Here is a 27,892-nt window from a genome sequence, read left to right as displayed (position 1 = left end):
CGCAGAAAGGTCACGTGGTGGCTGGCCGGGAAAATGGCGGCTTCAGGAGAGAGCGGGACTTCGGGTGGCGGAGGCAGCACAGAAGAAGCATTTATGACCTTCTACAGTGAGGTGAACAGAGAGTGAGGAATAGTGGCACCGGGCGACCCCTCTTGGGCCTGGTCTCTCAGTGGGCGAAGGCAATGGCGAAGGCCTGGACCGTTAAGCGCCTCCTCCTACCCGGCCTTCGGTGTGGCGGGGGCTGGGGGTGTGTGTGTGTCTCCGGCTGATAGCTGCTGGGAAATCTCCTGGACAACGGAAGAGGGGCCAGTGGCCCACCAAGGGAGGGAAGCGGCGACTGTGACCAACGAAGTGCCTGGGCGCGGGCGAAGTGCCCCAAGTCCGCAGAGTTCGGGGCAGGCAGAGGCTGGGAACTTCCTGGGGGGGTGACTTAGCCGTTTTGGCCCCCAAAACGTTCTCTTTTCATAGTCTTCTGCATTGAATCGTATTAGTGGCTATTTTTGCTATTCACGAAGAAGTTTAGGGAGGTGAAATAGTTTGGGTGTTTTTGTTTGCTTGCTTTGTTTTTGAGACGGGATCTCTATCACAGGTTGGAGTGCAGTTGCATGATCACGGCTCAGACAGTCCTCTTGTCGCAGTCTCCGGAGTAACTGGGACTACAGACTACTGACACCACACCTGGCTAATTGGGGTTTTATAACTTATACTGTGTTAGAACAGGAGTAAGCTCGTTTTGAGCCTCGTTTACTACCGCATCTCCAGCGCCTAATATATAGTGGATGCTCAGTAAATGTTTGTTGAGTAAATGAATGAATAAATGAAAGAAAAGTATGACATTTAGAGTCAGAGAATCTACTCTGGGATTGAATCCTTTCAAGATGTTAATTTTGCAGATCTTCAGTTTCTACGTCTACAAAAGGAGAGCTTTAATTTTTTTTTTTTTTTTTGGAGACAGTCTCACTTTATTGTCCTCAGTAGAGTGCTGTGGTGTCACAGCTCACAGCAACTTCCAACTCCTGCCTCAGCCTCCTGATAAGCTGGGACCACAGGCACCCCCCATGACACCCAGCTATTTGTTGCAGTTTGGCCAGACCGGGTTCCAACCTGCCACCCTCGGTATATGGAGCTAGCGCCCTACCTACTGAGCCACAGGTGCCGCCCAGGAGAGCTTTATTATTAAAACAAGAGTTTTCATGAGGATTAAGGGAGTTAATGCATAAGAAAGGGTTCATAAAAGATAAAGGAGAGCATCTTTTCTTCTAGTTAAATAAGGGTGAAGATGGGACCTTTTTAAGTTGGCATGGGTTCAAGGAGTGGAATTGCTCCCCAGCAGGCTGTGAGCTACTCACTTAAGGACCATGTAATGTTCATCTTTTCTTTTCTTTCTTTTTTTGAGACAGAGTCTTACTATGTTGCCCTTGGTAGAGTGCTGTGGTATCAAAGCTCACAGCAACCTCAAACTCTTGGGTTTAAGCCATTCTGTTGCCTGAGCCTCCCAAGTAGCTGGGACTATGGGCGCCCCCCACAATGCCTGGCTATTTTTAGAGAGGAGGTCTGGTCTCCAACACTAACCTGTGAGCTTAGGCAGTCCACCCACTTCCGCTTCACTGCTAGGATTACAGGCATGAGCCACTGCACCCAGCCTTATCTCTTGTAATCCTAACGGTGCTTGTTACATAGTAGTTTCACCAAAGTGTTACATTTAAGAAGAGAAATTAAGGCCGGTCCATGGCTCAAGCCTCAAGCCTGTAATCCCAGCACTCCGGAAGGCTGAAGCAGGTGGATCGCCTGAGCACACCTGGAGACCAGCCTGAGCTAGAGCCAGCCTCCGCCTCTAAAAATAGCCATGCATTGTGGCAGGCATCTGTAATCCCAACTACTCTGGAGTCTCAGGCAAGAGGATTGCTTGAGCCCAGGAGTCTGAGGTTGCTGTGAGCTATGATTCTATGGCACTACCAAGGATGACAAAGTGAGACTCTGTCCCCCCCACAAAAAAAAGAAGAGGAATTAGTGTATACTTTATAGTTTGTCCTTTTGAATTGCCTAATTTACTTGAAAGTATCCATGCTTTGGTATCAATTTATTGGCTTCGATGACTACTCAGCAATTATAGTGGAACTTGTGTCACTTACCACCCTTTAGGGCAATGGTTCTCAACCTGTGGGTCGTAACTCCTTTGTTCCATTTGTAATGATGAGGCAATTAGGAAGGTTGGGAACCACTGCTTTAGGGTTTCTTTTTTTTGAGATAGAGTTTCACTCTGTACCCTGAGAAAAGTAAGTACTGTGGCATCATAACTCTCAACAACCTCAAACTCTTGGGCTCAATCGATCCTCTGCTTCAGCTTCCCACATGGGTGGGACTGCAGACACTGCCTGGCTAGTGTTTTTTTTTTTTTCTTTTTTATAGGAGAGATGGAGTCTCTCTCTTGCTCAGGCTGGTCTGGAATTTCTGAGCTCAGTGATCTACCTGCATTGGCCTCCTGGAATGCTAGGATTACAGGCATGAGCCACTGGGCCTGGCTCCCATCTTTTATTTTTATTATTTTATTATTTTTTATTTATTTTTTTTTTTTTGTAGAGACAGAGTCTCACTTCATCACCCTCGGTAGAGTGCCATGGCATCACACAGCTCACAGCAACCTCCAACTCCTGGGCTTAAGTGATACTCTTGCCTCAGCCTCCCAAGCAGCTGGGACCACAGGCGCCCACCACAACGCCCAGCTATTTTTTGGTTGCAGTTCAGCCGGGGCCGGGTTTGAACCCGCCACCCTTGGTATATGGGGCCGGCACCCTACCAACTGAGCCACAGGTGCCGCCCTATTTTTATTTTTTTATTTATTTGTTTTTTTTTGTAGAGACAGAGTCTCACTTTATCGCCCTGGGTAGAGTGCTGTGGCATCACACAGCTCACAGCAACCTCCAACTCCTGGGCTTAGGCGATTCTCTTGCCTCAGCCTCCTGAGTAGCTGGGACTACAGGTGGCTGCCACAACGCCCGGCTATATTTTTTTGTTGCAGTTTGGCTGGGGCCGGGTTTGAACCCGCCACCCTTGGTATATGGGGCTGGCGCCCTATTCACTGAGCCACAGGCGCTGCCCAGCCATCTTTTAGTTTTAAAAACAAATAGCAATCAAAAACAAACAAAAAAACAAATAGCAATCTTAGAGAGTTTCTAATAGAGGATTCTGGCTGAGCCTGGTGGCTCACACTTTGAACCCTAGCACTCTGGGAGGCCCAGGTGGGGGTATTGCTTGGACTCAGGAGTTTGAGTCTCAATCCTCAGTAAGAGCGATACCCTGTCTCTACTAAAAACAGAAAAATTAGCCGGGCATTGTAGTAGGCACCTGTAGTCCCAGCTACTTGGGAAGTTGAGGCAGGAGGCTAACTAGCTTGAACTAGGAGTTTGAGGTAGACTGAGACCACAGAACTCTAGTCTGGGCGACAGAGTGAGACTCCAAAAAGGAAAAAAAAAACAAAACAAAACAAAATGAAGGCTCCTTCAGTCATCATTTAACCGATGTTTATTGAGCACATGACGTATTTATTTACTTATTTATTTTTTGGGGGTGGGGGGAGATAAAGTCTCACTCAGTTGCCCTGGGATTGAGTGCCCTGGCGTCATAGCTCACAGTGATCTCAAACTCCTGGGCTTAATCAATTCTCTTGCCTCAGCCTCCCAAGCAGCTGGGACCACAGGTGCCCACCACAGCACCCGGCTATTTTTTGTTGCAGGTGTCGTCGTTTAGCTGGCCTGTACTGGGTTCAAACCTGCCAGCCTCAGTGTATGTGGCTGGCGCCATAACCACTGTGCTATGGGCACCAAGCAATCTTTGAATCTTCTTGATGCCTACTCTGGAATCAAACTCTTGGGGTTAAGATTCTGGCTTACAAATTGGATAATTGGGAACAAGTCAGTTAATCTGTCTAAGTCTCAGTTTTCTTATCTGTGAAATAGGGATAGTAGTTAAGATCTGCTATATAGTGTTGTTGAGATTAATAGATACATGTAAAGTTTTATATTACTAAAATTCAATGAGTGGTAGATATTATAATTATTCCTCAAAGTGTTCTGCAAAATATCGCACATGGTAGATGCACAGGTAAATGTTTGTTGAACTTAACAGTGAGTATTGTGCTAAGATAGACAATTCAGTTTATTATTGAGCTTTATTAATGAAGTGTTTAATTTCCATAATTTTAGGTGAAACAAATAGAGAAGAGAGATTCTGTTCTAACATCCAAAAATCAAATTGAAAGATTGACCCGTCCTGGTTCCTCTTACTTCAATTTGAACCCATTTGAGGTGAGCTGATTGATGTTGCTATGGCCTGTATGATGGGGGTGCTTTGCAGAGCTGTACGCATACTTACAATGGAACACATACTTAATTTTTATCATAGTTAGAATTTAGAAAAGTGGCGTTGTAAAGTGATGGTATCTTTGTGGTACAGATGATATCCCTTGTCTGAAATGCTGGGAACTTTTTATTTTCCTTATTTTTATTATTATTATTTTTTGAGACAGAGTCTCACTTCATCACCCTCTGTATACAGGGTGCTTTGACATTGTAGCTGACGGCAAACTCAAACTCTTGGGCTCAAGTGATTCTCTTGCCTCAGCCTCCCAAGTAGTTGGGCTACAGGTGTCTGCCACAACACCCAGCTATTTTTAGGGACAAGGTCTCACACTTTGTCAGGCTGGTCTTGAACCTGTGAGCTCAGGCAATGTACCTGCCTTGGCCTCCCAGAGTGTTGGGATTACAGGCGTGAGCCACTCTGCCTAGCCCGAAGAGAATATTATATCTAATAAAAAAATAACATGGAGCACTTAGAAAAAAAAATCTGTTTTTTCCCTCTCTAATTTTCTTTTTGTGGTAAAATATACATAAGATTTACCTTTTTTTTTTTTGAGACAGCCTCAAACTGTCTCCCTGGGTAGAGTGGTGTGGCACCACAGCTCACAGCAACCTCCAACTCCTGGGTTCAAGCGATTCTCCTGCCTCTGCCTTCTAAGTCTCTCTCTTGCTGGGACTGCAGGTGCTCACCACAACACCCGGCTATTTTTTGTTGCAGCCATCATTGTTGTTTGGCAGGCCCGGGCTGGATTCAAACCCACCAGCTCAGATATATGTGGCTGGCACCTTAGCTGCTTGAGCCAAGGCGCCGAGCCTACCTTTTTTTTTTAGAGACAGGGTCTCACTTTATCACCATTGGTAGAGTGTTGTGGCATCACAGCTTACAGCAACCTCCAACTTCTGGGCTTAGGCGATTCTCTTGCCTCAGCCTCCCAAGTATCTGGGACTACAGGTGCCCACCACAACACCTGGCCATTTTTTTTTTGTTGCAATTGTCATAGTTGTTTTAGTTGGCCCAGGCCGGGTTTGAACTGGCTAGCCTAGGTGTATGTGGCTGGTGCCCTATCCATTGAGCTACGGGTGCTGCCAGCATAATGTTTTTCATGTTCATTCATTGTTTCTGATTTTTTTTTTTTTTTTTTTTGAGAGAGAGTTTTACTCTGTCACCCATGTTAGAGTGCAGGGGCATCATTATAGCACACTTCAACCTTAAACTCCAGGGCTCAAGTTGTTCTCTTGCCCCAGACTCCTGAGTAGCTGGGAACACAGGTACCTGCCACAATGCCCGGTTATTTTTAGAGATGAAGTCTCGCTCTGGCTCAGGCTGGTCTCAAACCTGTGAGTTCAGGCAATCCACCCACCTCACCCTCCCAGAGTACTAAGATTACAGGAGTAAGCCACCATGCCCAGCCACTGCATTCTTTACTTTGCAACCTAGAATGTGATACATGCTTTGCATTTATCCCATTGCTGATGATGTTAACTAGATCACTTAAGAGGTATCGTCTAGATTTCTTTATGAAGTTACTTTTAATAGGGAAGGTATTTCGAAACTATGTAAATATTTTGTCCTTATTAAAGTTTTAGATCATTTATTTGTTAGTATGGACTTGAGGTTCCCTACTCTGCCCTAGCTTTGTTAGGCTTTTTCCACAAATACCTCTTTCAGTTTACTTGGGCTCTGACTCCAGTTCCCTGTATGGAGGCCCTTCACTCCGCTCAGGTTCCAGCTCCCCATACCAGTGTTTAACTTCCACACAAATGCTCTTTCTGCCCTGGTTGGCCTACTTTCTGTATTGGATGCCCTCCTGGATGGCCACTTTCCTCACCATGCTCAGGCTTCCACATCCTGTGCTTGGCTGCCCATTTGTGAGACTTGCTTGGGTTCTTTTTTTTTTTTTTTTTGAGATAGACTCTTACTTTGTTGCCCTCAGTAGAGTGTCATGGCGTCATACCTCACAGCAACCTCAAACTCTTGGGTTCAAGTGATCTTCTTGACTCAGGCTCCTGAGTTTCTGGGATTATAGGTGCCCTTCACAACGCCCAACTATTTTTAGAGACGTGGTCTCACTCTGGCTCAGGCTGGTCTCGAACCTGTGAGCTCAGGCAATCCACCCACCTTGGCCTCCTAAAGTGCTAGAATTACAGGCATGAGCCACCACGCCCAGTCTAACTTGCTTGGGTTCTTGTACCCTGTACCACCTTCTCTTGTGGACACTTTCCATACTCTCGTTGATCTCAAGCACCTGATCCAGGCTCTACTGCTACAGGGTACCTTCCTGTCTCTTTGGTGTTCTGATTCCCTGTACCAGTCTACCCTCTAATGTTAACATCCTTATGCTACTTAGGTTCTGATGTTTTATGCCAGGCTGCCTGTTTATGAGTATCCTCCTTTTTTTTTTTTTTTTTTTTTTTTTTTGAGAAAGAGTCTCATTTTGACCCCCCGGTAGAGTGCCATGGTGTTTATAGCTCATAGTATTCTCAATCTCTTGCGCTTAAGTGATCATCTTGTCTTAGCCTCCCAAGTAGCTGGGACTACAGGCGCCTGCAACAACAGGTGGCTAGTTTTTCTATTTTTGGTAGAGACAGGATCTCACTCATGGTGAGGCTGGTCTTGAACTCCTGAGCTTACACACTGCCTCCCGGAGTGCTGGGATTACAGGTATGAGCCACTATGTCCAGCCTTGTTGTCAATTTTGACATTACTTGTTGCCATGTTTGTTTTTTTTGAGACAGAGTTTCATTATGTTGCCCTCAGTAGAGTGCTGTGTTGTCACAGCTCACAGCAATCTCCAACTCTTGGGCTTAAGCGATTCTCTTGCCTCAGCCTCCCAAGTAGCTGGGACTATAGGCACCCACCATAATGTCCAGCTATTTTTTGTTGAAGTTGTTACTGTTTTTTTTTTTTTTTTTGTAGAGACAGAGTTTCACTTTATTGCTCTCAGTAGAGTGCCATGGCATCACACAGCTCACAGCAACCTCCAACTCCTAGGTTTAGGCGATTCTCCTGCCTCAGGCTCCCGAGTAGCTGGGACTACAGGCGTCAGCCACAACGCCCGGCTATTTTTTTTGTTGCAGTTTGGCCGGGGCTGGGTTTGAACCCACCACCCTCGGTATATGGGGCCAGCGCCCTGCTCACTGAGCCACAGGCGCCGCCCTGAAGTTGTTATTGTTTTAGCTGGCGCAGGCTGGATTTGAACCCACCAGCCTCGATGTATGTGGCTGGTACCATAACCACTGTGCTATGGGCGCTGAGCCTTGTTGCCATATTTTTCTGAGGCCCTGGAAGCATCTGACTAATGTTGGCAAATTATTTTTCAGTTTTTATTTCTCTGGTGTGTATTTATCATTTCAAAACTTAATTAATGTTTTTCTCTTTGCACACTTTATTAACCAATCCAAAGTTCTACTAACAATGCCCGGCTATTTTTTGGTTGTAGTTGTCATTGTTTGGTAGGCCCGGGCTGGATTCAAACCTGCCAGTTTCGGTGTATGTGGCTGGCACCCTTGCTTCTGAGCTACAGGCACTGAGCCTGTCCTCATTCTTTTAACCAATATTTCTTTTTGTTTTTAAATTTAAAATTTAAGTTTTTATTATTTATTTTTGAGACACAGTCTCAAGCTGTCACCCTGGGTAGAGTGCTGTGATGTCATAGCTCACAGCAACCTCTAACTCTTTGGCTCAAGCGATCCTCTTGTCTCAATTTTCCATTTTTAGTAGAGACGGGGTCTCGCTTTTTTGCTCAGGCTGGTCTTGAACTGGTGAGCTCAAGCAATCTACGTGCCTCGGCCTCCCAAAGTGCTAGGATTACTGGCATGAGCCACCATGCCTGGTCTTACTAGTACTTCTCAAACTTGAATGTGATACAGATCACTTAGGTATCTTGCTAAAATATTGATTCTGATTCAGTCAGACTAATGTGAGGCCTGCTCTTCTGTATTTCTTTTTCTTCTTTTTTTCCTGAGGCGGGGTCTGGTTGTGTCATCTAAGGTGAAATACTGTGGAGTGATCATGCTTATTTTATTTTATTTTATTTTTTCTTTTTAATTGTTTAACTTTATTACTGTTGCACCATTTATACAATTACATATAATTTCAATGCATCCATTGTATTTTGTGTGTGTGTGTGGAGTGATCATGTTTACTGCAGCCTTGAACTCTCTAGGCTTCAGTGATCTTCCTGTCTTAGACTCCTTAGTGTCTAGGACGATAGTTATGTGCCACCACGCCTGGCTAATTAAAAAAAATATGTTTTTTTTTATGGAGACAAGGTCTTGCTGTGTTGCTGAGGCTAGTCTTGAACTCTTGCCCTTAAGTGATCCTCTTGCCTTGGCCTCCAAAAGTGCTGAGGTTAGAGGCCTGAGCCACCATGCCCGGTCTCTTCTGTATTTCTTTTTTTTTTTTTTTTTTTTTAATTTTTTTATTAAATCACTCTTCTGTATTTCTAACATATCCTTCTTACCCTCTGCCCTTTTAGCACCTTCTTCTGGCTTTGAATACCACATAAACAATAGTTGCTATATTGAATCCATGGCCTGTATTATGAAATCAACTTCTTAATTATATATTTTATAACAGTTCCTTGTTTAAAAAGCACTAAAATTGTAACTTTTAATTAATTAATTAATTAATTTATTTTTTTGAGTGTCACTATGTTGCCCTTGGTAGAGTGTCTTGGCGTCACAGCTCACAGCAACCTAAAACTCTCGGGCTTAAGTGATTTTCTTGCTTCCGTCTCCCAAGTAGCTGGGACTACAAGTGCCTGCCACAACGCTTGGCTATTTTTTTATTGCAGTTGTCATTGTTGTTTAGCTGGCTTGGGCTGGGTTCGAACTTGCCAGCCTGGGTGTATTTGGCTGGCACTGTAACCACTGTGCTTACAGGCGCCAAGCATTAAATTGTAATTTTAAAAAATGTTTCCTCTACTTTTTTTTTTTTTTTTTTGTAGAGACAGAGTCTTACTTTACTGCCCTCGGTAGAGTGCCGTGGCATCACACGGCTCACAGCAACCTCCAACTCTTGGGCTTACGTGATGTGGCTCAGTGAGTAGGGCTCCGGCCCCATATACCGAGGGTGGCGGGTTCAAACCCAGCCCCGGCCAAACTGCAACAAAAAAATAGCCAGACAAAAAATTTATAATTATTTTACACCTTGAGACATATTTTACACCCTGATAAAATTCTGCATTTCTCTTTCATTCATTAAGAAAAGCCTCACCCGGCTCGGCGCCTGTGGCTCAAGCAGCTAAGGCGCCAGCCACATACACCTGAGCTGGTGGGTTCGAATCCAGCCCGGGCCCGCCAAACAACTATGAGGGCGGCTGCAACTACAAAAATAGCTGGGCGTTGTGGCGGGCGCCTGTAGTCCCAGCTGCTCTGGAGGCTGAGGCAAAATGTTTCCTCTACTTATGTTTGCATTTCTAATAGTACATATCAGTGTGTTCAGCTGGTAGTAGTTACTTTGTAAATATAAACCTTTGTGGGGACAGAGTCAGAACCTTGGTGAGGAAGGAGAGCAACACAAGGTTGAAGAGTGATTAAATTTAATTGTTTAAAGCAGTGTTGCTCAAAAAATGCAGATGTTTCTCCCATTTGGCACCACCCCTACTCCACCAGGTTGGAATCAGGTTTTCCTCCAGTGGGTCCAAAGTATTGCTATCAGGTTTCCATAGGTGATTCTGATGTTCACTCTGGGTTGAAACCACTGGGCTATATAAATTATAAATTGCCCCTTTTTGCATTAAGATGAAAATCAAGCCTGATTTTCTCTCTGCTGATTTGCTATGCTTTTTCCACATTTGCAAAGATAAGCAAGGTGTAGGGTGAGGCTTTTTTTTTTTTTTTTTTTGGTAGAGACAGAGTCTTACTTTATCGCCCTGGGTAGAGTGCTGTGGCGTCACACAGCTCACAGCAACCTCCAACTCCAGGGCTTAGCCTCAGCCTCCCGAGTAGCTGGGACTACAGGTGCCTGCCTCAACACCTGGCTATTTTTTTTTGGTTGCAGTTTGGCTGGGGCTGGGTTTGAACTCGCCACCCTCGGTATGTGGGGTTGGTGCCCTACCTACTGAGCCATAGGTGCCACCCAAGGGTGAGGCTTTTCTTTTTTTTTCTTTTCTTGAGACAGAGCCTCAAGCTGTCAACCTGCGTAGAGTGCTGTGGCATCACAGCTTGCAACAACCTCCAACTCCTGGACTTAAGCGATTCTCCTGCCTCCACCTCCCAAGTAGCTGGGATTACAGGCGCCTGCCACAACGCCCAGTTATTTTTTTAGTTGTAGCCGTCATTGTTGTTTGGCGGGCCGGGCTGGATTCGTACCCACCAGCTCAGGTGTATGTGGCTGGCGCCTTAGCCGCTTGAGCCACAGGCGCCGAGCCGGGTGAGGCTTTTCTTAATGAACGAAAGAGAAATGCAGAATTTTATCAGGGTGTAAAATATGTCTCAAGGTGTAAAATAATTATTAATTTTCCCAATGGAGAAAAAGTAACTATCATGTTAATTTAGAACCTTAAGACAGTATAGCTGTTATTCTGTTAATTGGTTTGATCATTCAAGTTTCTTAAGCACTTTGTAGAACTGTGTGCTAGCCAGTGTTCTGGAACATGGAGCACTGTTCTAGATACTAATTGTAATGCATGTAATATGGGACACTTTGTAAATATAAACATCAATTCTTTTAAACCCCTTTACAGTTTTGGTTTTGATTCTTCCAGGTTCTTCAGATAGATCCTGAAGTCACAGATGAAGAAATAAAAAAGAGGTTTCGGCAGGTAAAGAACTATTTCCCTATTTTAGATGGAGTTTGAACCTTTTGAAAGTTTATGAAGCACATAGTTCTTCTAGCACTTGCTGTTATGGCTTGATAGAAACCTTGGGACTGGGTGGTGCCTGGGTCTCAGTGACTAGGGCACCGGCCCCATATACCAAGGGTGGCGGGTTCAAACTCTGCCCCCGCCAAACGGTAACAAAAAAATAGCCGGGCATTGTGGCGGGCACCTGTAGTTCCAGGTACTCAGGAGGCTGAGGCAAGAGAATTGCCTAAGCCCAAGAGCTGGAGGTTGCTATGAGCTGTGACGGTATAGCACTCTACTGAGGGCAACAAAATGAGATTCTGTCTCTAAAAAAAAAAAAAAGAAAGAAACCTTGGGGTCAAATTTAACCTTTTTGTTTTCTTGTTAACTTGAGGCTTTGTAACTATTTTTTAAAAAAAACTCATAGTGACATAAAATCTAATGACCATAGCTTGACTATGAATAGAATGAATTTTGTATTCAAATAGAATCTCTCCAGCCCATTAATAGAGATAAGTGCAAGGTAGAATAGAAGAATTGAATAGTAGATTTTATGATAGTGATTTTCAACTGGTGTCCCATAAGAGAATCTTACGTGTGCTGGAAAAAAAAATTTTTTTTTTTTTTTTTTAGACACTTTGTCGGCCTCCATAGAGTGCTGTGATGTCACAGCTCACAGCAACCTCTAGCTCTTGGGCTTAGGTGATTCTCTTGCCTCAGCCTCCTGAGTACCTGGGACTACAGGCGACTGCCACAGTGCCCTGCTATTTTTTGTTGCAGTTTGGCCGGGGCCTGGTTTGAATCCGCCACTCTTGGTATATGGGGCCGGTGCCCTACTCACTGAGCCAAAGGCACTGTCACCTTTGTTTTGTTTTTGTTTTTTTTAGACAGAGTCTTAACTATGTCGCCCTCGGTATAGTGCTGTGGCGTCAGATAGCTCACAACAACCTCCAGCTCTTGGGCTTAAGTGATTCTCTTGCCTCAGCTTCCCAAGTAGGTGGGATTACAGGCCTCTGCCACAATGCCTGGATATTTTTTTGTTGCAGTTAATTAGCTGGCCTGGGCTAGGTTCGAACCTGCCACCCTTGGTGTATGTGGCTGGCACCATAACCACTGTGCTACAGGCGCCAAGCCGTTCTGTGAAAAATTTTAAAGATAATTAATATATTTTTGAAAGATGTTCAAAGACATTCCCGTTTTTTTTTTTTTTTTTTTCTTTGAGACAGGCTATCATTTTCTTGCCCCTAGTAGAGTGCTATGGCATCATAGCTCACAGCAACCTCAAACTCCTGGGCTCAAGTGATTCTCTTGCCACAGCTTCCCAAGGAGCTGAGACTACAGACTCCCACCACAATGCCCGGCTATTTTTAGAGATGGGGGTCTCACTTTTGCTCATGCTGGTCTCAAACTTGTGAACTCAAGTGATCAACCTGCTTCGGTCTCCCAAACTACTGGGATTACAGGCATGAGCCACTTCCCCCAGCCTTTTTTTACTCTTTTCTTTTTTTATTAACATAATTTAAGAGTGCCAAAAGAGTTTAACTGTAGGTTCAAGTGTGCTGGGAGATAAAATAGGTTGAAAGACACTGTTGTATGTATGGAGTCATACTTAACTAAATCCCCTGGGTTCTAGGAGAAAACAAGTCAAATGATTTGTAACATCTTTTAAATACCCCATGCCTCAATAACTTTATCTTTTTTTTAAATTAAATTTTAGCTGTGTACATTAATGAATACTTTTATCTTTATCTATCTGTCTTTGCTGCCAACTTCAGCATATATCCAAGAGGTTCCTGGGTTAATTCAAAGAGCACTTTTTGAAATTCTCCAAGAAAGATTTGTGACCCCTAACTCTTGCCCATTCTTTTTTTTTTGAGACAGAATCTCACTATGTCGCCCTCAGTAGAGTGCTATGGTGTCACAGCTCATAGCAACCTCAAACTCTTGGGTTTAAGTGATTCTCTTGCCTTAGCCTCCCAAGTAGCTGGGACTATAGGTGCCTGCCACAATGCTCAGCTATTTTTTTTTTTTTTGTAGTTGTTGTTTTATCAGGCTGGGGTGGGGTTTGAAGCCACCCTAACCATGGAGCTACATGGGTGCTGAGCCTCTTGCCCATTGTTAATGTTTCATAACTTGAGCTGCAAAGTTTTATAAAATCTTTTTAAAAAATCCTTCCAGTTTTGACAGCTAATTAACCCTACAGGTGTCTGCCGCAACGCCCAGGCAGTTTTTTAGAGGTGGGGTCTCACTCCTGCTCAGGCTGGTCTCGAACCTGTGAGCTCAGGCAATCCAACCCCCTCGGTCTCCCAGAGTGCTAGGATTACAGGCATGAGCTACCGCGCCTGGCAAGACCATTCTATTTTTGAAAAGTTTCACGGGGTTGGAGCACAGCCAGAATTGAGAAATACTACTTTACGTAAGAAGTTCTTTCAGGAAATCGGTGATGCCTTGCGTCTGCTTATCCCTCTTAGTGTTCAGCATAGGTTGAGTATCTGTTTTTTGTTTTTGTCTTAGAGACAGAGTCTCACTTCGATGTGTGGTACAGTGTCATGGCATAATATATCACAGCAATCTCAAACTGTTAGGCTGAAGAGATTCTCTTGTCTCAGCCTCCCAAGTAGCTGGGACTACAGGCGCACACCACAACACTCGGCTATATTTAGAGACTAGGTCTCTCTCTTGCTCAAGCTGGTCTTGAACCTGTGAGCTCAGGCAGTCCACCTGCCTTGGCCTCCCAGAGTGCTAGAATTTCAGGAGTGGGCCACCCCACCCTGCCCAGTATCTCTTATTAAATGCTTGGGACTAGAAGTGTTAGATTTCAGATTTTTTCATATTTTAGAATATTTACAGAATACTAGTTGGGCATCTTTAATCTGAAAATTTTAAATGCTTCAATTGGCATTTCCTTTGAACATCATGCTGACATTCAAAAAAGTTTTAGATTTTGGAACATTTTGGATTTCAGATTTTGGGATTAGGGATTCTCAACCTATATAAGGAACATATAGGAAGTTTTTCATTTTTTTTGAGACAGGGTCTTTCTCTGTCACCTGGATCAGACTGCAGTGGTGTCATCATAGCAAATTGCAGCCCCAAACTCCTGGGCTCCCGTGATCATCCTGCCTCAACCTCCTGAATAGCTGGGAATATGGGCGTGTTTCACCTTACCTGGCTAAAGTTTTAATTTTTGCTTTTTTTTTTTTTTTTTTTTTTTGCGGTTTTTGGCTAGGGCTGGGGCCGGCACCCTACTCCTTTGAGCCACAGGCGCTGCCCTAAAGTTTTAATTTTTTTGTAGAGACAGGGACTTGCTGTGTTGCTTGCTTAGGCTGGTCTTAAACTCCTGGCTCAAGCAATCCTCCACCTGAGCCTCCCAAAGTGCTGGTATTACAGGTGTGAGCCACCATGCCCAACCCCATAATAGAAACTTGATACTTTAACATCTCCCTTTTCCCCCAAATTAGTACACATCTTCATAATGCTAGTTTTTTATTTATTCTCAACTTTGTGATTGAAACCTGAGATGTTTCCCAATTATGTATTTCCTTTTGATGCTTGAATTTTGTTAAAGACCAGTATTTTGGGGCATTTTGTAAGATTTGTTAACTATTAATTTTTTAAAAGAGTGCTTCTTGCTTAGAGTCTTTTTTTGCCATGGTACCTTAGAGATTTTGGTTGTAGAGAGACTGCAGGCCAAGAGTTACTAAATGTTTGTCTTATTAACAAACTTTTCTCTTATTGTAGTTATCCATACTGGTGCATCCTGACAAGAATCAAGATGATGCTGACAGAGCACAAAAGGCTTTTGAAGGTATTTGTAAATTTACCTGCTTCTGAGTCATATATTGTAAATGATAGGGACTAACTGTTCTTTTCCTTGATCAACAAAAAATGTTATAGTTTTCTGGTCACCGAGAAGCTGTGGTTTTCAGTAGAACAATTGTCATTCCAAAGCAAAATGTTGCTGCTTAAGAAGTAGACCTTAACTTTGTTTTGTTAAAACTTTTATGTGCCAACAAAGACTATTATTGCATAGGATCATTTTTTTTCTTTGAACATAAAGAATATTGGAAGTATTTTATCACTGAATTAAATCTAGATGTGGTATATTTAGCCTTGAGTGCATATGTAATTTTTCCAAGGCTCTCAAGGAAAGTCATTGTTACAGTTGTATGTTTTTTTTTTTAATTAGTTTAACAACAGTAAATAACTTAACAAAATAGGGAATGAATGCTTTTTTAGACAGTACAAATCCATTTACACTGCCTGAGTATAGTTCAGACTTTCAGAGGGTATTTGCAGAAACAGTTAATTTCAATGTTTTGCATTAGCTGTGGACAAAGCTTACAAGTTGCTACTGGATCAGGAACAAAAGAAGAGGGCCCTGGATGTAATTCAGGCAGGAAAAGAATACGTGGAACACACTGTAAGTATTTATAGTGCTGCTGTGTTTACAGGAAGTATCAGCAAGCCTTGGGCACCTTGTAGGAGGGCAGCTGTTAACATGGCAATGCCTGCTGGCGTAACTTGTGGTTACGTACATGATTTCTACCACTTTGCCCTGGTGGTTATGAATAGTGTGCCTAAAGCTATAATCTACCTCTAAGAGAAGAGCTCCGGATAAGGAAGGGCTAGGATACTGCTCCTACCTCCTTCTCTAGCAGTCCTGTGTTATGGAAAAAGGGTTGTTTTCACCCTCTCATCACATGCTGCCCTGTCACCCCTTTCTGAGAGCAGAAAGGTAGAGCAGCCACTTTTCCAGTCATGACAACTCTTGACCCTTGTTTTTTATTCTAGTCCCTGCAAAAGGGTATGGAACGGCTTGCCAAAGAAAGGCTAGCTAGGGGATATGAGTACGTTTTTTAAAAAGTGGGAGATATGTCCATGTTAATAACAGTGTTGGAAAGGACTATTTGAAAGAAATTCACCTGGCATTTTTTTTTCTGCTCTTGAAGGCATTACATGTATCTACTAATGATGTAATGTTAAGAAGGGTCTTTGTTTTAATTTTTTACTTGCTTGGGCAAAAATCTTGAGGCCATTTATAAGAGCTATTTCAATTGGGAGTGAATGTAGATGAAACATCTCATTTGAAGAGTTTTGTAATCTGAAACAACTTTATAACCGATAATAATAATGTGTCCAATTTAGATAAAGAAAGTGAATAAAAGGGGAGACAGAAGTCCATAATCATGTCCTACTGGTTGTGTGCTGGAAACAGCCCTTTTTTAGGCCCAATCAATACAAGAAAAGAAAAAAGAAAAATTCCTTTTGTCTTTTGCCTGTAGGGAAGCCATCCTTAGGCTTACTGACCACAAGGTGGCAGTAGGGCCTTTCGGAGCTTGGAGGGCACTTAGGTTTTTGGTAGTGTAATAGACTGGTTATTTTGTGGGTTTCTATTCTTGTATGAATAGATATATTTAAAATGTTTCAGGATGGCGCCCGTAGCTCAGTAGGTAGGGCACCGACTACATACGCCAAGGCTGGGGGGTTCAAATCCAGCCTGGGCCAGCTAAAATGTTTCAGCTCTTGGGTGTCCAAAGTGATAAAAATACCAAGTTAATAAAGATGTGAAAATTATTAGTTTAAGTTTCATGGCGAAAATGATCAACAATCGAGTGTTGAAATGCTAAAAAAAACCCTCTTAAGTGGAATGCCACAAATTCTGTAGCTTCTTCTAAAACTTGACAAATATACATTTTTTGCCATAAGCACATAACCACAAGCTAAGAAAGATAAGTGGATAACCTGTTCAGTGCATCCAAGGCTCTTTGGATCTGTAGAGTTGAGGACAATACTTTGCTGATCCCATTTTATCATTCCTGGTAGATTGGATTTTAGATGAAGTTAGAAAAAGGACCTAGTTTTCCTTAATTGCATTGCTGTTTTGAGGGGGGAAGAGGAGAAGCTCATCTTTTTTTTAATGCAAACTTTTTGTTATACTTGTACCTGGAGGAAAGTGCACATATCATATCTGTATAGCTCATTGGATATCTGCAAACTATGGGTGCTCATCTTTTGATGAAAAAAATTCTTTTTAGGTGAAAGAGCGAAAAAAACAATTAAAGAAGGAAGGAAAACCTACAATTGTAGAGGAGGATGATCCTGAGTTGGTGAGTTAAATATGGAAAAAGCCACCTTATCTTGTGTGATTGGGTCTATACTCATTGGTGGGTTAAAGAGAGAGAAGCCACAAGAATGATAAATATGTGCTATAACATTTCATTTTAACTTAAAATATGTAAATGTATATCATTCACCTTTATTTATTTATTAATTACTATTATTATTATTACTATTTTTTGAGACAGAGTCTTACTCTGTCACCCTAGGTAGAGTGCTGTGGTGTCATAGCTCATAGAAATCTCAAACTCTTGGGCTCAAGCGATTCTCTTGTCTCAGCCTCTCAAGTAGCTGGGACTACAGGCACCCACCACAACACCTGGCTATTTTTTTTTTTTTTTTTTGCAGTTTTTGTCCAGGGCTGGGTTTGAACCCGCCACCTCTGGCATGTGGGGCCGGCATCCTACTCCTTTGAGCCACAGGCATTGCCCCTCACCTGGCTATTTTTAGAGACTGGGTCTTGCTCTTGTACAGGCTGATCTCAAGCTTGTGAGCTCAGGCATTCCACCTCCTCGGCCTCCCACAGTGCTGGGATTAGAGGTATGAGCCACTGAGCCTAGCCCTGTTCACCTTTTTTTCAATTCACCCTTTTGATACAGGGCTATGGTCTTTTTAAATGAATCCTCTGTTGGTTGGAGTTCAAAGTTGAGTCTTTTATAAGTCACACACACAAAGTATAGTTTCTACTTTTTAATTTCTTTTGAAATATATTGAAAACTTTAGGTTAGTGGTTCTCAACCTTCCTAATGCTGCAATGTATTTTCATTCTTAAAAAGGGGTCGTGACTCACAGGTTGAGAACTGCTGACTTAGGTACTTGTGAAACAAACCAAGAGCAAAATTCTAGATATTTATGATTCCTTTTTCAGTCTTTTCCAGATGCCTCACTTGTACCTAATTCAACAGGAGTCAGTTATAGGGACTCATGTTTATTGAATCTTTCAAGGAAATAAGCATTTATGTTTACAACTACGTTCATCAATTTTTGTGGTGTTTAAATCACATGACTACACTAGTGATTGCAACTGGCATACACAGCTTTGGGAACTTACTTTGGCTAAAGAGACAGCTGTCTGCTAGTCATGTGTGTTACTCATGCTCCAGGTAATGTTTTACAGAGGAAATGGAGAGCATTGGTTAATCCAATGAGTTATTTAGTGGAGATTGGTTAAGAGACAGTCGATGTAAATATTTTATTGTCTTAGTAGCCTGAAAAATTTAAAGTCATCTTAAATCTTATGTATTTAAAATTGTTTTTTAAAGATTTATAGAGGAGAGGCTATCTTGCTAGGGAAATTTCCTGGCAACATCTTGCTTCAGTGATTTTGGTAACAGCAAAAGATCCCATCTTCTATGTAATAATGCTTGAGAATGACTGGGTCATCTTTTCTGCCAGCCCCTTAGTGTGGGTTTTTGTTAGTCTTAGTATTTTATTAGTTTCTTCTCAGTCCTATTTTCCCTTTCCTTTTTTTGGTCCGGGCTAGGTTTGAACTTGCCACCTCCGGCATATGGGACCGGCGCCCTACTTCTTGAGCCACAGGTGCTGCCCTTCCCTTTCCTTTAATTGATCTGTTTAGTCTTTTGTTTTCTGAAGATTCTTACAGATACTCTTTGGTCCTCCTACGTTGTTAAGAACATTAACTTTTTAGCCAGGAGTTGTGGTGGGCTACTGGGGAGGCTGAGGCAAGAGAATCCCTTGAACCCAAGAATTTGCGGTTGCTGTGAGCTGTGACGCCACAGTACTCTACTAAGGGCGACAAAGTGAGACTCTGTCTCAAAAACAAAATAAAAATTAAGAATTACCAGTGTAGGGTGGCACCTGTGGCTCAGTGAGTAGGGCGCCGGCCCCATATACTGAGGGTGGTGGGTTTGAACCTGGCCCTGGCCAAACTGCAACAAAAAATAGCCAGGCGTTGTGGAGGCGCCTATAGTCCCAGCTACTTGGGAGACTGAGGCAAGAGAATCACCTAAGCCCAAGAGCTGGAGGTTGCTGTGAGCTGTGATGTCACAGCACTCTACCGAGGGTGACAAAGTAAAACTCTGTCTCTTAAAAAAAAAAAAAAGATTGGGCGGCGCCTGTGGCTCAGTGAGTGGGGCGCCGGCCCCATATACCGAGGGTGGCGGGTTCGAACCCGGCCCCGGCCAAACTGCAACCAAAAAATAGCCGGGCATTATGGCGGGCGCCTGTAGTCCCAGCTACTCAGGAGGCTGAGGCAGGAGAATCGCTTAAGCCCAGGAGTTGGAGGTTGCTGTGAGCTGTGTGAGGCCACGGCACTCTACCGAGGGCCATAAAGTGAGACTCTGTCTCTACAAAAAAAAAAAAAAAAAAGATAATCGACTCCACCCCTTTAATGTTTGCCCTTATTAGGGTCTCAGGTTTGTCAGCATTGTTTTTGCTGAGCAGCGCCTGGCAGGTCACAGAAATCTGGGGCTCCTTTATTTCCCTTTTGGTCCACTGATTTTAGAATATAGGCCCTATTTAATCTACATCATGGGATTTTTTTTTTTTTTTTTTTTTAAAGACAGAGTCTTATTTTGTTGCCCTCGGTAGAATGCCATGGTGTCACAGCTCACAGCAACATCAAACTCTTTCAGCTTAAGAGATTCCCAGGTGGCTGGGAATACAGGCACCTGCCATCAGGTTTGGCTAGTTTTAGAGATGAAGTCTCACTGTAACTCAGGCCAGCCTCGAACCTGTGAGCTTAGGCATGGGCTTCCCAGAGTGCTGGTATTATAGGAGTGAGCCACTGTGCCCGGCCATGGATTACTTTTTTTTGGCAGTTTTTGGCTGGGGCTGGGTTTGAACCCACCACCTCCGGCATATGGGGCCAGTGCCCTACTCCTTTGAGGCATAGGCGCCACCCCATGGATTACTTTTTAATACTTGTAAAATACTTTACGTCTAGGGAAAAAAGTTGTTTTTTTTTTAGAGACAGAGTCTCACTTTGTCACCTTTGGTAGAGTACTGTGGTGTCACAGCTCACAGCAACCTCCAGCTCTTGGGCTTAGGTGATCTCTTGCCTCAGCCTCCCCAGTAGCTGGGACTACAGGCACCTGTTGCAACACCCAGCTATTTTTTTGTGGCAGTTTGGCCAGGCCCGGGTTTGAACCCACTACCCTCTGTATATGGGGTCGGTACTGCTCACTGAGCCACAGGCATTGCCTTAGGGGAGAAAGTTTTAAAGGTAGGATAAGAACATAACTTCTATTCTTAAGGACTTTTGAAAGTAATTAAAAACTGATAGGGAGGAGATTATAATTTTATTAACTTTGTGTGATGGGCTGTGTCTTTTACCTTTACTTACATTTCTGTAATGTTATAAAATTCTTAAATAGCCTCTGTCCCTAACTTTGCAAAACTATTACATAGTACCCTTTTTTTTGAGACAGGGTTTTATTTTGTCGCCCTCGGTAGAGTGCCATGGGTCACAGCTCACAGCAACCTCCAGCTCTTGGGCTTAGGCAATTCTCTTGCCTCAGTTTCCCAAGTAGCTGGGACTACAGGTGCTGGCCACAATGCCCAGCTATTTTTCTGTTGCAGTTTGGCTGGGGCGGGGATCAAACCAGCCACCCTCGGTATATGGGTTTGGCACCCCACTCACTGAGCCACAGGCACTTTCAAAAGGCTTTTTATTTTCTTTTTATAATGCTGTGTTATCTGTATCTTTCAGTGTATTAGAATATAAATTCAGTTAAAAAAATATATGAAAGATAGCTCGGCACCTATAGCTTAAGCGGCTAAGGTGCCAACCACATATACCAGAGCTGGTGGGTTCGAATCCAGCCCAGGCCTGCCAAACAACAATGACAACCACAACTAAAAAATAGCCAGGCGTTGTGGTGGGCACCTGTAATCCTAGAGACTTGGGAGGCTGAAGCATGAGAATTCCTTAAGCCTAGGAGTTGGAGGTTGATGTGAGCTGTGATGCCACGGCACTCTACTCAGGGCAACAGCTTGAGGCTCTGTCTCCAAAAAATAAAAATAAAAATAAATAATATATATATATATATATATGAAAGAATGTAAGTTCAGATGTATAACATTGAGATCTAAACCGACAGTGCTGTGTTTTTGTTTTTGTTTTTTGAGACAGAGCCTCAAGCTGGGCTTTTACTGGGCTTAAGCAATTCTTCTGCCTTAGCTTCCCAAGTAGCTGGGACTACAGGTGCCTGCCACAACACCTGGCTATTTTTTGGTTGCGGTTGTCATTGTTGTTTGGCAGGCCTGGTCTGGATTCAAACCCACCAGTCCTGGTGTGTGTGACTGGTGCCTTAGCTGCTTGAGTTACAGGCGCTGAGCCTGATAGTGTTTTAAAGAAGAGACAGGACCGGACACGGTGGCTCATGCCTGTAATCCTAGCACTCTGGGAGGCCACAGTGGGTGGATTGCCTGAGCTCACAGGTTCAAGACTAGCCTGAGCAAGAGCGAGACCTCGTCTATAAAAAATAGCTGAGTGTTGTGGTGGGCGCCTGGAATCCAGCTACTTGGGAGGCTGAGGCAAGAGAATCACTTGAGCCTAAGAGTTTTAGGTTGCTGTGGGCTATGACGCCACAACTCTCTACCTAGGGCGAAAAAATTGAAACTCTGAGTCAAAAAAAAAAGAAGAGACAAACTTATTTTCCCTTCTGTATAATAATCGTTGGGAAGTTGACTGCTACAGTGGCAGCACTAAGCCATGTGTCATCCAAGGCCTTTTTCTACTCCTTTCTGTGACTCTACCAACAAGAATGTTGCCCCCATCCTCGTAGTCCAACATGTCTCGTCACCTCACCTGCATGCCAAACAGCAGAATTGAGGAAAAGAAGAAGGATAAGCCTGCTCCCTCAAAAAACATTCTAGAAGTTGTACACATTACTTTTCCTTACATCCCATTGACTAAAACTTAAGTGGCCACTTCTAGCTACAGGACAGCCTGGAAGATACAGGCTTTCTCTTGTATTGGGTGGTTTTGTGCCTTGAGATACGTGGTTGTAGTAAAGAGGTAACTAGTAGCTCTGCGATAGTCAGTAGAAACCTGAAAGCGGTCTGTTTGATAGCAACTTGGCATCCCTGGTTACATAGCTTGGTGCTTTGTAAAAGAGAGAATGAAAATTATTTTTGGAAGGTCTTTTTTTCTTTCTTTTAGTTTCCTGCATTCAGGACATTTGTTGGTTTGTTTCATTTTTTTGGGGGGGGGGGGAAGTTCTTTAGAAGAAAACACTCCAAAATCTCAACTGATATGGATAGGGGTAGATATTTTGTATGTCAAAAAAATTTGATACACAAATTTTTCTGTATATCATCTGCATGGTAGATGTGAAAAGATCTCATTGGTGGATGTGTTATCTCCCAAGAGAGGCAGCATGGTGAAGTGGTTCTCTCTGAAGAATCTTTTTTTCCTTGCCAGGTTCTAATCTGCTTTATCTTGAGCTCCAGTTGAAAGTACTTGATTCACGTTGCTGGCAGAATATTTACTTTATTTTTTTTTGGTCTTAATTTTCTTACAGTTCAAACAAGCAGTATATAAACAGACCATGAAACTCTTTGCTGAGCTGGAAATTAAAAGGAAAGAGAGAGAAGCCAAAGAGATGCATGAAAGGTACATGCCAATAAATTCATTTAAACTGTGTCTAAATACTTAGATTAACTAACATTGGTTTGGGGATTTTTCTAAAGAAGAAATTATGTAGTAACATCCTTTAATAAGACTGTTAATATAGATGTCTGAAACAGTCAAGCTTTTGAATCACCAGGGTAAGATGTTTTCTCTTTGACCTTTGGGAAATACTGAACAGACCTGTCCTTAGGGAGTTTATTTATAATCAAGAGTATACACAGTCCTTGAGTTACAAACATTCGACTTACGTACAGTAAGTCTCCAAGTTACAAACATCTGACTAACACACAACTCAAATTTATGAATAGAGGCTATTGAAGGTAATAGGTAAATGTACCTGTTCCAACTTACATACAAATTCAACTCAAGAACAAACCTACAGAACCAATCTCATTTGTAACCTAGGAACTGTCTATACTGTATTTTCTTCCTGACTTCCTGAAAAGAAGCTATGTTCCTTTTTTTTTGTAGAGACAGAGTCTCACTTTATGGCCCTCGGTAGAGTGCGGTGGCCTCACACAGCTCACAGCAACCTCCAACTCCTGGGCTTAAGCGATTCTCTTGCCTCAGCCTCCCGAGTAGCTGGGACTACAGTCCTTTTTTTTTTTTTTTTTTTTTTTTAAGACAGACAAGAGTCTTGCTATGTCATCTGAGCTAGAGTGCCATTGCCTAGCCAAGGCCTACCTCATAGCAACCTCAAACTCTTGGGTTTAAGCATTCCTCCTGCCTCAGCCTCCTGATTAGCTGGGGACTACACACATGTACCACAATGCCTGGCTGATTTTTTCTATTTTTAGTAGAGATGAGGTCTCTCTCTTACTCAGGCTCATTTTGACCTCCTGACCTCAAGCGATCCTTCTGCCTCAGCCTCCCAGAGTGTTAGGATTTTAGGTGTAAGCTACTGTGCCTGGCCTGAGGCTGAGTTCTTGAGGCTATTATTATTATTATTTTTTTTTTTTTGAGACAGAGTCTCACTATGTCGCTCTCAGTAGAGTGCCATGGTGTCACAGCTCACAGCAACCTCAAACTCTTGGGCATAAGCAGTTCTCCTGCCTCAGCCTCCCAAGTAGCTGGGACCACAGGCACCTGCCTTGCCTGGCTATTTTGTTGTAGTTGTCATTGTTGTTTGGCAGGCCCGGGCTGGTTCAAACCTGCCAGCACCGGTGTATGTGGCTGGCACCTTAGCTGCTGAGGCTATTATTAGTGAGGCCAGAACCCTTTGGTGGGACTAGTGGCTGTAACTTTGGTAAGTATATATTAATAGTATTATAAAATGTGTTGGCTAAAATATTGTTCTAAACTAGCTAAGTCATCTAAGGTACTATTTCTTTTGAACAGCAGAAGTATCAGTGTTCGTTTGGTTTACATATTTTGTATTGTTAATTGATATTTAGTTAATAACTAGGTATTGCTAGTTGAGGTGGTTGTGTAAAATGTCTTCCTTTGGGATAGGGTTTTGTCCAGAGATTGTCTTAAGAACTGCTGCTGTCACTGGGTATGGTGGCTCACACCTATAATCCTAGCACTCTAGGAGAATGAGATGGGAGGATTGCTTGAGCTCAGGAATTTGAGACCAGTCTTAGCAAGATTGAGACCCCATTTCTACTAAAAATAGAAAAATTAGGAAACCCATAGCTCAGTGGTTAGGCCGTCCGCCACATGCTCTGGGGCTGGTGGGTTCGATCCCTGCCCAGGCCTGCTAAACAAACAAAAAAAATAGCCAGGCGTTGTGATAGGCACTTGTAATCCCAGCTACCAGGAGGCTGAGGCAAGAGAATCGCTTGAGCTCGAGTTTGAGGTTGCTGTGAGCTGTGATGCCATAGCACTCTACCGAGGGTGACAAAGTGAGACTCTGTCTCAATAAAAAGAAAAGAAAGAAAAAAAGAAACATTAACTGGGTGTTATGACCCATGCCTGTGGTCCCAGCTACTCAGGAAGCAGAGGTAGGAGAATTGCCTGAACCCAGGAGTTAGAGGCTGTGAGCCAGGCTGATGCCACAGCGTTCTAGCCAGGGGGACAGAAAAGAACTTCAACTATTATAATGGTCATTCTGTTGAAATAAGGTGGCCTGTATTTCCACATACCTTTATCACCGATTTAGCCAAAAACCTCAGATTACTGTTGATTGGGCTTTGGTATCTTTGTACAGAGATATTTCTTTCCCCATACTTCTGCCCACAGTCTATCTGCATGTTTTAAAAAGAGACATTCACCAAAGAGCTTTGAGCCCTTCCCAGACATCGATATTTATGGACTTCTGGGAAATTGATTTATTGTGTATGTGTACTTCTGTGGCGAGATTCCTTAACTTGTATGGTTAATACACACTATAAGCAGCCTATAAATACCATGGCCTGGTTTTCTTCCTAGGAAACGACAAAGGGAAGAAGAGATTGAAGCTCAAGAAAAAGCCAAACGAGAAAGAGAGTGGCAGAAAAACTTTGAGGTAAATTTCCAAGGTGGCTGAGTGATGCCTGTGGCTCAGTGAGTAGAGCGCCAGCCCGATATACCAAGGGTGGCAGATTTGAACCTGGCCCTAGCCAGACTGCAACAAAAAAGTAGCTGGGCGTTCTGGCGGGCGCCTTTAGTCCCAGCTACTTGGGAGGCTGACGCAAGAGAATTGCCTGGCTCAGTGCCACTGGCTCAAGCAGCTAAGGCCCCAGCCACATACACCTGAGCTGGCGAGTTCGAATTCAGCCTGGGCCCACCAAACAACAATGATGGCTGCAACCAAAAAGTAGCTGGGTGTTGTGGCAGGCGCCTGTAGTTACAGCTACTTGGGAGGCAGAGGCAGGAGAATCGCTTGAGCCCAGGAGTTGGAGGTTGCTGTGAGCTGTGATGCAATGGCACTCTATCCAGGGTGATAGCTTGAGTCTCTGTCTCAAAAAAAAAAAAAAAAGAATTGCCTAAGTGCAAGAACTGGAGGTTGCTGTGAGCTATGATGGCACAGCACTAGAGTTAGACTGTGGGCAACAAAGTGAGACTGTCACTGAAAAAAAAAAATTTCCAAGGTGGCCAAGGATTCTTTTTCCAGAATAAGGAAACTTGGTTCTTGTGGCATTCACAGGAGTGACTGAGGCAGGCAGGCAGAGGGAAGTGGGATATGTGAGGAAGAGTGGGAACTGTGGAATATTATCTGTTCCTGGCTCAGCCTCCTAGAAGCTCTGTAGCCTTGGGAAGGGCAGTGAGGATCCCTTAAAGGATTTTGAGAGATGTTGGTAGGCACAGCTGCAAGCGGGATCAAGAAAAATGGATTGCAATTAGCAGGGTGTGGTGGTACACATCTGTGGAGGCAGGAAAATTGCTTGAGCCAAGGAGTTGAAAGCTGCAGTGAGCTGATTGTGCTATTGCACTCTAACTGGGGCAACAGAGTGAGACCCGTCTCTAAAACAAAAAGAGGAAAAAGAAAAATGGATTGCATGTTTAACTTAGGGAATGAGTGTAGGAATAGCCCTCTGCTTAGAAGTCTTTTAGTAGAAACGAGAGTTCTTTTGACCCCAGTGTTCTGCCTGCAGAGACTTATACATGTATCTTTTGAACTTGACTCTTTGACACCCTGGTTACATCCTTCAGGTGTTTGGCCAATTTCTGGATTATAGCCACATTTGGTCTATAGGATTTAGGACTCAGGGTAAGGGTTGCCTAACCAAAGGTGATGACTTTCTTTCTGTCCCAATTGAAATATGAAAAGAGAGAATGTGAGTAGCCCCCTTTATGAGGTGGAGAGCCCAGTGGCCCTCTTAAGCACAACCAACTAGGTATTATGCTGGCTTTGGAGCCGCCATCCAAATTGGGGGAGAGATAGCAGAAAGGTGTAGTGGAAGGAGTGGCTGTACTGCTGGCTAGCTGTATGGCTTTGAGAAAATATTCACCTCTCTGAGCCTCAGTGTTATTGTTTGTGAAATTGCTTGTGCCTTACACACCATCGTCAGCTTTTTGTGAAAATTAGAAATAACAGGGTAAGCATCTAGCACAGGGGTCGACAGCAGATGGGGCCTTGTTGATGTGTTGAGTGTTACTTATTTTGTGCTCCTCTTCCAACCTGTAGCACACCCTACTTTCTAGGGGTGCTGTGACACTTACCTGGGCCTTGGGGAGTGGGAGAAAAGCTCTATTTTCTTGTACTCTTGGATTCTTCCAGAAGGCTGGACTGGGTGGATGGTAGGGCAGGTTCAGGTCCTTTTTTTAAGGGTCTCCTCACCTCACACTTCTTTGTGCTTAGGAAAGTCGAGATGGTCGTGTGGACAGCTGGAGAAACTTTCAAGCAAATACAAAGGGAAAGAAAGAGAAGAAAAATCGGACCTTCCTGAGACCACCGAAAGTAAAAATGGAGCAGCGTGAGTGACCATCTAGGGTCACAGCCACAGAATCTTCCCCAGCTGTCTCCCTGCTTTGAAGGACTCATTCTTTCCTCCCACTTCTACCCCAACATAGAGTAGTATTTGCTTTTTAGTCCATTTTGTTTTCAATCCAATTTAATATTGATCAGAGTAATTCTTTTGTACATTGAAATGAGGGGCTTGGTTAAAAAAAGACCTTCCCCTCCGCCCTACCCTTAGAACAACCAGATTGGAAGGTACCACCATGGGTGCTGCCTTCTCTTCCCACAGCCAGTAACTTAATGTTTTGTACTTCACTGAATTGTGATGGTTAGAAACTTCGCATATAATTTGTAGAAATCATCCAGTTAAACAAATTGCTTAAAATGGTGTTGTGTGACTTCAGAGTCAAGCCTGAGCCAGCTAAGCGATTCCCTTCAGCTCAGTTGCTTGCTTCTGGGTGTCATTCTTGAAAGCTCCAAATCAGGCAGGGAAGGAGCGTGGGCACACAGCAGTCACTTGATGCCCCGGTGTCCTGATGTTTGGTGTGTACCCTCCTGTCTGGCTGACCAATCAGCGTGGCCCTGAGCCACCTAAACCTGTTCACTTTCCAAAGAACTAGCCATCCTCCATTCAATACCATGGTGTCCTATTCTGTCTGCATTCATTAGTGGTAATATTCTTTATGTATAATAAATTTTTATACCCAAACCA

The 27,892-nt window shown here is 43.4% G+C and overlaps 1 protein-coding gene across 1 annotated transcript; it reads left to right on the top strand.

The window, feature by feature from the left end:
- On the top strand, positions 1–27,892 carry DNAJC8 (DnaJ heat shock protein family (Hsp40) member C8). The gene is made up of 9 exons (XM_053575819.1): positions 1–111; positions 4,203–4,304; positions 11,066–11,122; positions 14,885–14,951; positions 15,472–15,566; positions 17,182–17,253; positions 22,750–22,841; positions 25,230–25,305; positions 27,082–27,892. The coding sequence occupies exons 1-9, from the start codon at positions 34–36 to the stop codon at positions 27,202–27,204; spliced, it is 762 nt and encodes a 253-aa protein (XP_053431794.1). The 5' UTR covers positions 1–33; the 3' UTR covers positions 27,205–27,892.

This window comes from Nycticebus coucang, chromosome 22 (assembly GCF_027406575.1).
Source record: "Nycticebus coucang isolate mNycCou1 chromosome 22, mNycCou1.pri, whole genome shotgun sequence".
NCBI lineage: Eukaryota > Metazoa > Chordata > Mammalia > Primates > Lorisidae > Nycticebus > Nycticebus coucang.
Note: the sequence above shows the minus strand (reverse complement) of the source record. Positions and strands in the feature narration are given on the sequence as shown.